Here is a 12,616-nt window from a genome sequence, read left to right on the forward strand (position 1 = left end):
AAGCGGGGCCCACTCTTCATCGCGGTGCGCAGGCCTCTCACTATCGCGGCCTCTCTTGTTGCGGGGCACAGGCCCCAGACGCGCAGGCTCAGTAATTGTGGCTCACGGGCCGCGGCGTGTGGGATCTTCCCGGACCAGGGCTCGAACCCGTGTCCCCTGCATTGGCAGGCGTATTCTCAGCCACTGCACCACCAGGGAATCCCAACACCCCGTTTTTGATCTGGAGCCCTCTCTCTGCCTGCAGGGCAGACAGCAGGGCGAGAGGCAGGGCTGGTGGCCGAGAGAGCAGTGGGGAGGACGGGGGTCTGATTGGATAGGGTAGAGGGGAGTCAGGGAGGAGCCCCAGCTTCTGACCCCGGAGCAGAGAGGGAGAGGTTTGGGGGAGGGGAGGACCGACTTCATCCCAATGGGCGTGAGGTGTCTGAGGTGAGCTGTTCAGGGGTCTCAGGCTTGGTGGGAGGTCTGGGCAGAAGAGAGAGAGTAGAATGTCATCAGTAAGTCCACGGGAATTTGAGGCCACAGGCGGGAGCGGATGACAGTTCCCCAGGGAATGTGTGCTGGGACAAGGGAAGAGGGGGTCTCAGATTGGAAGAACCTCAGAGAATATTCCTGTTAGAGGGGGGACCGAGAAAAAGGGGCCTGGAAAAGAGCAGCCGGAGGGATTGGAGGGACCTGTGAGAGCTGGGGAGGAGGGGCGTCCTGGAAGATGAGGCCAGTCCCGTGAGAGACCCAGTAAATAGGTCCAGCGGGTTGAGCCTTATGGAGGTGGCCTTGGAGAGAGTCCTGTGAGCTGGAGGGAAGGCTCCGCAGCTGGAAAGAAGGGAAGACAAGATGGAAAGGCGGATAGCGTCTGGTATTGACCTCCAGGCTCAGCCGTTTGAACTTTGTCCCGCGGCAGGACAGCCAGGGAAGGTTTGTGAGCAAGGTGGTGACATACAACTACCACGAAAACCACAGTGACGGTAATGACAGCTTTTGGTTGAACACTCACAGCAGGTCACCCCCTGGGCTAAGGGTGTAGGCTTTGCTCATTTCATCCAGAACCCCACGCCGGAAGGAATGTTCTGTGGTCCAGTAAGGAACATTCCAGCGGCACAGAGTCAGATAGCAGTGGGGCTGGGTTGGCCCCGCGGCTGTTGACTCCAAAGCTGCAGCTCTTCAAGGGCACAGCGACGTCCGACGTTCCGCGGGGCTTGAGGGGGGTGGGGAGAGTCGAGAGGCACGATGGGCGTGTGGGGGCCGGGACTTGGGTGTGGGATGTGGGCAAAGGCGAGGAGGTGAGCCTGAGACTTTGTTGGGGTGAGGGCTGCTGGAGGGCGGGAGCTCGTCTGCCTCGAGTCCCACTGAATGGGGAGTGTGGAATCGCGCCAAGAGCCCGATCGGGGCGCGAGGCAGGGTAGTGTCATCCACGGGAGCTCCAACTGCTTGACCCTGAACCTACTTGTGGCCCAGAGTCTCACCATCCTGACCTCCGGGATGTTTCCCAACAACCCTGAGAGGGGCGTGTCATCTGTCCCGGTTTACAGAGGAAGAGACTGAGACCCAGGCAGACGCTGCGACTTGCCGGGGCCATGTGGCTGTTTGGTGGCAGAGCTACACCACACTTGTCTGCCCGACCCCCAAACCTGAGCCTTCCCCACGGCCCCTCTGGGTGCCCCGGGGTGGGGGGCAGGCAATGTGGAACCGACGTACGAGTGAGATTGTTTTTTCTAAGACTAGGAGTAGGGCCACTTCCATCCCCCTCTGCTCCCCTCATGCCCCAGCTGTGCCTCTAAGTCTCTGTCCTGCTGGTCCGCTTTCCAACAGGATGGTCTTGGAGGCTAGAGCTAAAGCAGGTATGAGTTTCCAAGGGTGGTTCTCAGGTCATCTACGGGCTGGGCATTTCTAGAAGTGTCCGCGGGTTCTAGGGCAGCGCTGTGTGTCACGCCTGACCCAAGTAGACGAAGAAGCTCCTCTGATACAGCTCCAGTGGAGGGAAAGCTGCTGCCTTCCTTGGTTGGCCAGAGTTCTCGCCATCTCATGGGCTGGCAGTCCTTGAAGTCTGGCCTCGGCTGCCCTGGCACCGAGCTGCCCACTCTTCTAGCCCGGCTCTCTAGGCAGATGGGGAGTCGTGGGCCTTTCTCTCTCCTTGCAGAGGGTCGAGGCCACCTTGTTAGCCCACTGAGCTGGGCTCTCCTGCTCTGTCCTGGGAAGGGCAGGACCCACAGGGGCCCCCCTCGGCCCCGTCAGCCATTGCCTTCTCCCCCAGCACCACTCCCGGGCCCACGTGGACATCTACGAGAAGCAACTGGTGCCCTTTGGCCTGGTGCGCTATGGCGTGGCGCCTGACCACCCCGAGGTGAAGGTGGGTCTCTCTGGGCTCGGAGCAGGGCTCTGGAGACTTTGGTCAAGGTGAGGAGGGAAGGGAGGCCCCCTGACCGCATGGAATGACCCCAGGCCCTCCGGGGGGGTGCCACCCCGGACATTGTGGGGTGAGGGTGGCACAGCCACGGGCCCGGAGCTGCCCCACCCTCTAACCCCTCCCACTCCGGGCCCGGCAGAATGTCATCAACACTTTTACCCGGACGGCCCACTCTGACCGCTGTGCCTTCCACGGCAGCGTGGCGGTGGGCAGGGATGTGACCGTGCAGGAGCTGCGGGACGCCTACCACGCCGTGGTGCTGGTGAGCGGGGGGTGGGGGGGGTGGGGGAGGGGCAGAGCCGCCGCAGTGGTTGGTGGCAGCGGGTGGAAGACCTAGGGCTGAGGGCCCCGGCGGAGGCTATGGAGGAGGAGCCGGAGGGAGGCCGCTGGGAGCCTGGCGGGGGCTGCCTGGCTACCACGCCGTGGTGCTGGTGAGCGGGGGGTGGGGGGGGGTGGGGGAGGGGCAGAGCCGCCGCAGTGGTTGGTGGCAGCGGGTGGAAGACCTAGGGCTGAGGGCCCCGGCGGAGGCTATGGAGGAGGAGCCGGAGGGAGGCCGCTGGGAGCCTGGCGGGGGCTGCCTGGCCCCTTAGCTGCTGCTGAGGCCTCTGGGTCTTTCCTCAGAGCTACGGGGCAGACGACCATCAGGCCCTGGAGATCCCCGGAGAGGAGCTGCCTGGCGTGTTCTCAGCCCGGGCCTTCGTGGGCTGGTACAACGGGCTTCCTGAGAACCGGGCGGTGAGTTTGGGGAGCGCTCCCCCTGCCTCTTCCTCCCCACTCCTCAGCCGGGGCCGGGGGCAGCTCTTGGCTGCCACAGCTCGGGGAACAGGGAGCCACAGGCCTGGGAAGCTCGCATGAGATGAGATGCGAGACATCAGGCTGACCGAGCGGGGAGGCCTCTGGGAAGAGGGGGCGCCGGGTCGGGGTGGAGGGACCTGAGCTGAAGCTCGGGGCGGGTGGACTTTCCGAGAGTAGGGGAGCCCGAGGGTGCGGCCGGGCACTGGGCATGAGGCTGAGATTAGCCTGACCGGGGCCGAGGTTAGGGGACCCCTATCCAGACCTCTGTCCTCCAGCTGGCGCCGGACCTGAGCTGTGACACGGCCGTGGTTCTGGGGCAGGGGAACGTGGCTCTGGATGTGGCCCGGATCCTGCTGACCCCACCTGAGCACCTGGAGGTGAGTGGGTAGGTCAAGGGCCGGAGGGGTGGAGGGGGGTCACACCAAGGAGAGGGTGCCCCTGCCTGCGGGGCTTGGGCCTCGTCCCTCCACGCTGAGCCTCTGTTTCCCCTTGGTGCTGGGCAGAGGCCTTCTAGAAGGCAGCCTGTGAGCTTCGTCTCATACCATTTCCCCCTTCACTTTCTGCAGCTACATAGGGGCTTTTTTTTTTTTTTTTTTTTGCGGTACGCGGGCCTCTCACTGCTGTGGCCTCTCCCGTTGCGGAGCACGGGCTCCGGACGCGCAGGCTCAGCGGCCACGGCTCACGGGCCCAGCCGCTCCGCGGCACGTGGGATCCTCCCGGACCGGGGCATGAACCCGTGTCCCCTGCATCGGCAGGCGGACTCTCCACCACTGCGCCACCAGGGAAGCCCCACGTAGGCTTTTTTTAAAAAAGTTTTCAGTATACACACACCATTCCTCTTGCTCAGAACCCTCTCAACTCACCTCCTGCCCGTTAACCTGTTTGCATCTTTTAGTTCTTGGTTCAGTTGTCCCTTCCTCCAGGAAGCCTCCATGGACCTGAATAGGTCCATTTCCCTGTAATACTCTCCTCCCATAGACTTGGCTACTTCTGTTTCAAAGCATGTTGTCACCACTGCAATTTTATTCTTTTTATTGAATATTCGATAAGTCTCTCTCTCCACCAGATCAGAAGCTCTGTGAAGGCCGGTACCACATCTCTTTTGCTCACCATTGACACCCCCCCACCCATGCCCTTTGCACAGTGCCTGGCACGTGGTAAACACTCAGTAAACACTTGTTGAATGAAGAGCGTGGGCCTGGTTTGCTACCAGTTGGAGCCATTTGCAGAACTGGCAGCGGTGCCCCATCTGGCCACGGGGCGGGGGCAGCAGCGCCATTGCAGGCTGCCAGCCTCCTCGCCGCCCAGCTAGTGGAGAGGTCCTTTCTGCTGTCAGTGTCCAACGACTTTAAGGTTCTCCTTTTGTGCCAGAAAACGGATATCACGGAGGCTGCCCTGGGGGCACTGAGACAGAGTCAGGTGAAGACGGTGTGGATAGTGGGCCGACGTGGAGCCCTGCAAGTGGCCTTCACCATTAAGGTGCTGGGGCCTGAGGGAGAGGGGCCAGGGTCCCAAGTAGATGGTCTGCTCCTTGGGGGGTGTGGCAGGGCAGAGCTGCCTGGGGTGGAAGAGGGAGAGCCAGGCAGGGCGCACCTGGGGCCCAGTGCCTTCCGTGCTGGTGGGAGCTGGTGGTGTCTCCCGCCTGGTCTGGGCTCTGGGGTGGGCCCAAGAGTGGACAGGGCTCTGGGCCTGACTCCTCCCCCACTCCCCGCCCACACCGCCAAGGAGCTTCGGGAGATGATTCAGTTACCAGGAACTCGGCCCATTTTGGATCCTGCGGATTTCTTGGGCCTTCAGGACAGAATCAAGGGTGAGGGGCCCTGGCCCGGCCCCCCGGCTCACTAGGGGGGGGATGGTCTAGGTCAGAGAGGGCTCGGGGGAGGGCATTAGGGGAGAGGGCTGTCACCCGGACACCGCCCTGAGATGTTCTGTGTTGCTAACAGAGGTCCCTCGCCCGAGGAAGCGGCTGATGGAACTGCTGCTTCGAGCAGCCACGGAGAAGCCAGAGGTGGCGGAGGTTGCCCGCCGGGCATCGGCCTCCCGCGCCTGGGGCCTCCGCTTTTTCCGAAGCCCTCAGCAGGTGCTGCCCTCGCCAGATGGGCGGCGAGTGGCAGGCGTCCGCCTGGCAGTCACCAGACTGGAGGTGAGTCTCCTGTTACCCAAAGACACCCCCATTCTCAAATAGCCCCAGCCTGGTGTTTCCCAAACTCTCCCCACAGGGTGTTGGTGAGGCCACCCGGGCGGTGCCCACTGGAGACGTGGAGGACCTCCCCTGTGGGCTGGTGCTGAGCAGCATTGGCTATAAGAGCCGCCCCATCGACCCCAGTGTGCCCTTTGACCCCAAACTCGGGGTCATCCCCAATGTGGAGGGCCGGGTTGTGGATGTGCCAGGTGAGAGGGTGCAGTGGGGGACAGGGAGGCTGGTGTCTCCCGGGGCCATGCACATTCATTCATTCATCTGGTGACATGCGTTGAGAACCTGCTCTGAGCCAGGCCCTGTCCCAAGACCCTGGCCCTGCCCCAGCCTCCTCCTGGCCCGAGAGGAAGCTCCCAGTCTAGCTGAGATGCCCACACATATGTCTGGTTATTAAGTCATTCCATTTACTGAGGCCTGCTCTGGGCTAGGCCTAGTGCTGGGACTGGAGATGAAGCAGCAGCCCCTTGGCCTCAGCGAGCTTCCAGCCTGATTTAATGTCCACATACCTGTCTAGTCATTCATTCATTCATTCAGTGTTTACTTGAGAGCCTGTTGAAACAAGGTGGGCAGGACCCAGCTCCTACAGGGAGCTCCTGGTCTACAGGGACACTGAGGTGTAAGGGGGGATGGCATGGTAAATACAGGTTGGGAAGCACTGAGGGCAGTGGGTCAGCGGCCAGAGTGGGCCCAGCTGATGGATGCTGGGAGGCCGTGGGGTGTACGGAGGCGTGTGCACGTGTGTGTGTACTGAGGCCCCGGCGTGCCAGGGGTGTCCAGCCAGCTCCCCACTCCTTGCCCCTTTGTTACCCCTCTCCAAGGCCTCTACTGCAGCGGCTGGGTGAAGCGGGGGCCTACAGGTGTCATCACCACCACCATGACGGACAGCTTTGTCACCGGCCAGATTCTGCTGCAGGACCTGAAAGCGGGGCTGCTGCCGTCTGGCCCCAGGCCTGGCTATGCGGCCGTCAAGGCCCTGCTCGGCAGCCGAGGTCTGGGGCCTGTGTGAGCTCCTGGGAGGCGGGGGCAGGGGGTGTCCCCCGGGGTCCCCGGGCCTTTCACTGTTCGGAAGGGGGCTGCTCTGGGCTGGGGTAGAGGAGGAGGTGAAGGCAGTGACCCGTCTTCCCTCTGCCGCAGGGGTCTGGCCTGTGTCTTTCTCGGACTGGGAGAAGCTGGATGCTGAGGAGGTGTCCCGGGGCCAGGGTGCGGGGAAGCCCAGGGAGAAGCTGCTGGATCCTCAGGAGATGCTGCGGCTGCTGGGACGCTGAGACCAGATCCCAGGCAGGCACGGAGGGGAGGAGTGCTGTGCGGGGGGAGGGGTCGGGGTCAGTCTGGGCAGGACTCTGCACCACAGCTGCATCGCCTGGCCGTCCTGGCGTGGGGCCTCGGCTGCCCCTTTTCCAGGGGCCTCTGAGCACTTCCTCGTGCCAGAAGGTCGCTCTTGCCACTGTGGGTAACTCTCAGCAAGGAGATAACCTTAGTTACGGATGGGTGCAGGTGCAGGCTGACCTTCCTCCCTCCTGCCTATCTCCTGCTGGACTGTGGAGGGTCACCAGGTCGGAAATGTGCTGGAAATAAAACACCTGCCACCGAGGGACAGTGGTTGATGTGCGCCTTCTTCTGGGGCCCGGGGTCACCTTCCAGCTGCAGCTCCCCTCCAGTCACCAGGTGGCGCTGCAGAGCCAGCTCCCTGCTCAGGGGCCTCTTGGGGGCTTGAGGGGTTTTGGCAGCCAGTCCTGGCACCCACCGTCTTTTTCGCAGCTTGGCCCTGCTGCTGCGACCTGCCTGCCTTCTGCGCACGCGGCAGGCACCCTGTGACCCCAGCCCGCCTGCTCTGCTGGCCCGACTGCTGGGTCCCCTCCCCGTTTAGTCCCCAGTACAACCCAAACAAGAAAAGAACAAGAGGGAGCTGGGCAGCAGCTTGCCCCATCTACTCCCTGTGGGGCCCCTCTGTCTGGTGCGGGTCCCCCACTCTGTCCTTCCCGCCTTTGTTGGTTTCCAGCCAGATTGACAAGCCTTTAAAAAAATAGGACCTCAACGTCCGTAGCCTGTTCACCGTCTTTTACACCAGGCCCCAAGATGCTGGCCTCACTTTATAGACCGGGGGATTCTCGGAATTAACCGGCCCAAGGTCACACACCCAGTGAGCTTTGGGCTCGAACCCAGGGTTCCGGGCAGCCTGTTTTCTCCGAGGTTGCACTTGGCCTCGAGTGTCCTGTCGGGCCTGGGGACACAGTCGCGGGGAGGGGAGAAGGGACGCGAGGGCGGCAACAGGAGTCCTAGAGCAGCACGGGAGCGGGCGGCGGGTGGGCCGGCCGGGGCGGGCCGGGGCGGGGCGGAGGCTGCGGGCCCCGGTGGGGCGGGCCCGCGCGGGTGGCGGCGGCGGCAGGCGCTCCGCCACAGCCGGCTGGCGAGCCCTGGAAGCCCGGGCGCGGCGCGCTGCCCAGCCCGGGACGGAGCCGGGCGCCGAGCGGGCCACCAGAGGGGCGCGGGGGGCGGGCCCGGTGCAGCCCGCCAGGCCGCGCCACGGGCACCGGCCCCGCGGCGCCCTAGCTCAGGCGCCCGCCGGGCTAGGACAGCACGCGCCAGCGCGCCGCGCCGAGGCGCGGGGACATGCAGCGCGCGGGAGGCGGCCGGCGCGGGCTCTGGGCGCGGGCGCAGCGCCCCTTCCCCCCGGTGAGTGGCGGGCGCCGAGCCGGGGGCGCCAACTTCGCCGCCAACTTGGGGCTGGGCTCAGGCGCCGCGCGGGCAAGGACGGCGGAGACGGATGGCGCGGCACCGGGGAGAGTCTGGGGGACGCAGGGAGCCCCAGGAAGGGGGCGCCGGGGGGCCGGGACCCTCGGGGACCGGGCCTGGGGTTTGGACCCGGGCGGGCGGAGAGGAGGTGAGGAAGAGAGGCCGAGGTGACGGGCGCGCGGCGGGCGCGAGGGAAGGACGCGGGCGAGGCGCCCAAGACGTTCGTCTCCTGGGTCGCCGAGCCCTCCAGCTCTTTCGCCCGGCACCGCGGCACCGCAGGGGAGGGTGCGGTGCGGGGACGTGGGGGTCTGGGCTGCGGGCCCCGCAACTGTTGCTGCCGGAAGCCGGGCGGGGGCTGGGAGCTGGGGCCGTGGCTGGGTTCGGCCAGAGCGAAGGGGGCTGGAGAGGGCACGGAGCAGAGAGGACGAAAGGGGGCTGGAGAGGGCACGGAGCAGAGAGGACGAAAGGGGGCTGTCGGTGGCTCCAGGAGCCCGGCCCCCTGCTCCCGGAGGTCTGCTGAGCGCCTACCGCGCGCATCTGCCTTCACACTCCCGCCCCGTCACCGGCTGTAGGTCCCCCAGGTCCTCCCCTCCCAGCTCTTCCTTCGGTGGAGCGCTCCCTCCTCTGACCTCAGGAAATCAGCGTGGGCTTCACCGGGTGGTCGGCTCTTCCCAAATGCTGGCCCCGCGCCCGGCGGACCCAGGCTCCGAGGAGGGGAGAGGAAGGGTGGGCGAAGAGGACCTGGGAGAGCCGAGAGCCCGGGTGCGCTGGGCCCTGGCTGCCCCACCAGCGTGTTGCTCTGGTCCCCCGGGGCTTCGACCAGGATCCCCGACGGCGGGGAAGGGGAGCCACTGAGCCTCCTGCGGCAGAAGGCGGTTCGTGCCAGGCCTAGGTGGGCAGGGCCAGGGCCAAGCGAAGGCAAAAGCGCCCAGTGGCCAGAAAATCGCCGAGGGTGCGTCCCACGACCCATCCCAAGGTCCTGCTGGGTGAGCGAAGGGGGAATTCCCGCGGGGCCCTGACGCTCACCTCACTTGTCCTGGTCCTGCTCACCCGTCGGGACTTCGGGCTCAGTCCCCAGCCCTCTGATAGTGGCACCGCCCTGGCTCGATCCGACCCGGGCTACGGAGAAACTGAGGAAAGGAACTTGGGCGGGGGGGTGCTCGTCTGCTCAGTCTCAGAGCCCGTCTAGTTTCTGGCTGCGCCAGTCCGTCTCCAACCTGCTCCTCAACCCCGTTAGGAATGCGAAGAGGGACGTGAAGGGGACCGGGTAGGTCGGGAACCGGACTCCTGGGCTCGCCCTTAGGGCAGGGCTGGGCTGGTTCCGCCTACAGCCCCGCCTGCCAGGCGAACTCGGCGCCCCCCACCCGCGGGGCTTGGGGTGGCGACCCAGCGTGGGGCAGTGGGGATGGGGGCCTGGGAGCCGGGACCCCCGCAGAGGGTAGCAGCGAGGCCGGGGGGCGCGGAGTGCGTGGTGCCCAGTTTGGCCGCCAGGAGGCGTGGCGCGGGTCCCCGCGCCCGGACTTGCCGCCGCTGCTGCCGCCGCATCGCGAGTGTCCTTGAGCCGCGGGTGACGGTGGCTCTCGCCGCTCGCGCCCCCTCCTCCCGCGGGGGGGAGCCCGATGCCACGTTCCCTATGAATTATTTATCGCTGGCCTAAAAATACCCCCAACTTCACAGCCCGAGTGTAAGAGATTCCCCCGGGGGTTCCGGGAGGAATCAGCTGGGGGGTGGGGGTGGCGCGGGTTCGTCTTGGAGGAGGGAGACCTCGGTGACCGCGCCCGTGGGGGCAAGGTGGAGGGGTGGTCTTCTCCCCTGGCGCCTGGGTTCAGGTCTTAGCTCGGCAAAATGGAGGGAGGGAAACCCGACGGCAAAGCTGAGGCCGCTCACTCGGAGGGCAGTGGATCCACAGGAGCCGCGCAGCCGGGGTCCCTGGGCTCGCGGGCAACAGCGCGGTTGGCGCGTTAGGCCGCCTCCTGGGACCGAGGCTCCCGGCTTAGAAGCGGGGGCGGCCATCAGATGTCTGGAGCGTGAGTGCGTGTGCACGTCCGTGCGCGGGAGCCTGCCTGGGGTCGGGGGAGCGGGGGGAAGAGGAGAGCCCCTAAGCTCCCGGAGGCGCTCAGGCCATTCAAGGTGACGCTGAGTGTCCCGGAAGTGTCACCACTGACACCCTCCGCCGGGCTTTCGGGGGTCCGGGTGTTCATCAAGTATTAACAGCACGTTTGTGAAAGGTGCGGACGGCAAGTGGGTGGGCAGAGAGAGGTCCTTAAGACAGCAGTCCAGTATGGGGTGGGGGCATCACGGAGTGGGCAAATTCCTGCAACAGGGGGCAAAATGATGAGGGAGACATCGCAGAGGCGTAGGCAGGAGTTCCCCAACCTCGCGGTGGGGGGGCGGCTGGGGCAGGGGGAGAAGGGCAACTGGCTTAGAGCCAGCCCCAGACCCTCTGTCTTCTCACCCATGTTTCCAGAGCCGCCCGGCACTAAGGCAGGTGCTCTGTGGGAGAGGGATTTAGGTGGGGCTCTGCAGATTCTGGAATTTGTCCTGTGGACAAGAGGGAGGCAGTGGAAAGAGGGCATTGTGACCTGAGGGAACAGCAGAGCAAAGGCCTGGAGGTGAGGAGAGCAGGCGCTGTCTGGCCACCAGACGGGAGGGGGTGTGGGGTGCACGGAGGGGAGGACAGTTGGGCTGCCTGGGGCTCTGTCCATGGGACCCAGGTGTCTGGACTTCATCTGTGGGCACCAGGGAGCAGCTGTGCTCTTTGAGGAGGGGTGCAGTGGCCAGAGGACTGTTTCAGGCCAGTGGGGCAGGCGGGGGTGGGTGGATGGGAGGCGGAGAGGTGGGAGGCCAGGGGGAGGCAAGTGGGAGATTGGATCAGGCCAGGGCTCGGGGATGACCTCGTGCCTTGCGGGGGAGGCTGGATGCCACGTGGTGCTGAGACTCCGGAGCCTGAATCTCTTGGAATCTGCCCATTGCTATTTGAAGCTCAGAGACTGGCCTGATCGGGGCCCCCTCCGTCCAGGAGCATTCCGCAGTCCCTCCTGGGGAGAGGCAAGACCTGCCCCAACTTCCTCTCCTCCTCATCTCCAGTCCTGGAGGACACCTTCCCAGCAGAGAGAGTTTCTAGGGGCAGTCCCCCCTCAGAGTTGAGGGAGGACCTGGGTCCTTCATCTAGAGTCACGTGGTCCAAAAGAAACAAAATGAGAGCCACAGGTAGGCACATTCGAAAAAGGAAAAAGAAAAGCGAAATGAATTCTAACTCAACGTAGCTAAAATATTTCTTCAACGTGTAATCCATATAAAAATATTAGTGAGAGATTTTCTTTCTGTAATACAAAGTCTTCACTCTCCAGCGTGCGTGTGACACTTCACAGCATACCTCAGTTTGGACAAGCCACGTTTATGTGCCCAGTAGTCACACGTGACTGGTGGCTGCTGTATTTGACAGCACGGTTCTAGAGCTCAGAGCTGGGAGGCGTAACTGGGGGAAGCTTCGGGCTTCCCAGAGGATGGGGAACCTACAGAGGTGGGCAGAGACGAGCACAGAGAGGACTTGCAAAGGAAGAAATGAGCCCGACGGTGCTCTTTGCAGGTGTGATTTGAAATCCCTCATTGGAGGTAGTGGTGGGCACGGCACGCTTAGGTTCCCAGCCTAGAATCACACGCCTCCGGGCTGACGTTCTAAGTCAGTGTACTGGGAAACCATACACAGGGGGAGATTTCAGGGGCACAAAAATGAGCACAGCATGCCCTCCCCTGGTCACCATTTGGCTCTCCCCTGTTCAGAAGTTTCACTGGGGATGTGATGGGGATGGAGAGGGTGGCAAAGCTGTGGCCGATGGCCAGCCGGGAGGGAGAGCTGCATCCGTGGGCGCCACTCAGCGGTGTGGCTGTTTGTCCAAAAGCAATGATGTTTGTTTCGCAGGGACACACGTCAGGCCCTTGGGGTAGGTTAAAAAGTCCCTCACACCAGCGATGGCCTAGGGTGGCAGGTCATGTGTGAGATACCTTGGGGTTTCAGGTGACCCCAAGCCCTGAACAAATCAGCGGTGACACACTCCTGCTGTGGAAGAGCTGCTACTAATTGAGGCCACAGAGGGTAGAGCAGGGATATCCAGTGCCCAGGAGGAGGGGGCTTTGTGCCAAGTAGGATTATGAAGAGCAGGGCCCTCGGGGATGTTAGATTTAGTTTAGGATGGAGAAGGTGTGTGTGTGTGTGTGTGTGTGTGTGTGTGTGTGTGTGTGTTACAAGAGCTGCCTTCCTTTACCTGGCTGTGGGGCTGTCACCTATAGGATAAGGATACTGATAACAGTGGGTAGCCCTCCCACTGCTGTGAAGTAGTTCCTGTGATTACTGCAGGCAAGAAATCATGGCTCAGAGAGGCTAAGCAACTTCCCCAAGATCACACAGTTAGTAAGTGGCAGAACTGGGACGTGAACTCAGGTCTCTCTGACTCATATCCATGCACTTGGTACCAGGTTAGCATTTTTTT

General features: G+C 63.7%; 1 protein-coding gene across 8 annotated transcripts in view; it reads left to right on the forward strand.

Annotated features, from left to right (window-relative positions):
• The window catches only part of FDXR (ferredoxin reductase), a 10,601-nt gene extending 3,616 nt beyond the window's left edge, over positions 1-6,985 (forward strand). For 2 of the 8 annotated variants that reach the window (XM_028483255.2, XM_007099714.3), the window contains 10 exons: positions 2,249-2,344; positions 2,541-2,663; positions 3,023-3,136; positions 3,472-3,573; positions 4,568-4,675; positions 4,922-5,006; positions 5,140-5,339; positions 5,416-5,587; positions 6,212-6,382; positions 6,528-6,978. In XM_028483255.2, the coding sequence (XP_028339056.1) occupies positions 2,249-2,344; positions 2,541-2,663; positions 3,023-3,136; positions 3,472-3,573; positions 4,568-4,675; positions 4,922-5,006; positions 5,140-5,339; positions 5,416-5,587; positions 6,212-6,382; positions 6,528-6,658 (1,302 nt within the window). In that variant the 3' untranslated portion in view covers positions 6,659-6,978. Of the gene's footprint in view, positions 1-2,248; positions 2,392-2,540; positions 2,664-3,022; positions 3,137-3,471; positions 3,574-4,567; positions 5,007-5,139; positions 5,340-5,415; positions 5,588-6,211; positions 6,383-6,527 lie in introns of those variants that run through there. The other 6 variants (XM_028483250.2, XM_028483252.2, XM_007099712.4 and 3 more) reach the window with 5 other exon arrangements.
• The last annotated feature ends 5,631 nt before the right edge of the window (positions 6,986-12,616 follow it).

This window comes from Physeter macrocephalus, unplaced genomic scaffold (genome assembly GCF_002837175.3).
Source record: "Physeter macrocephalus isolate SW-GA unplaced genomic scaffold, ASM283717v5 random_14, whole genome shotgun sequence".
Taxonomy (NCBI): Eukaryota; Metazoa; Chordata; class Mammalia; order Artiodactyla; family Physeteridae; genus Physeter; species Physeter macrocephalus.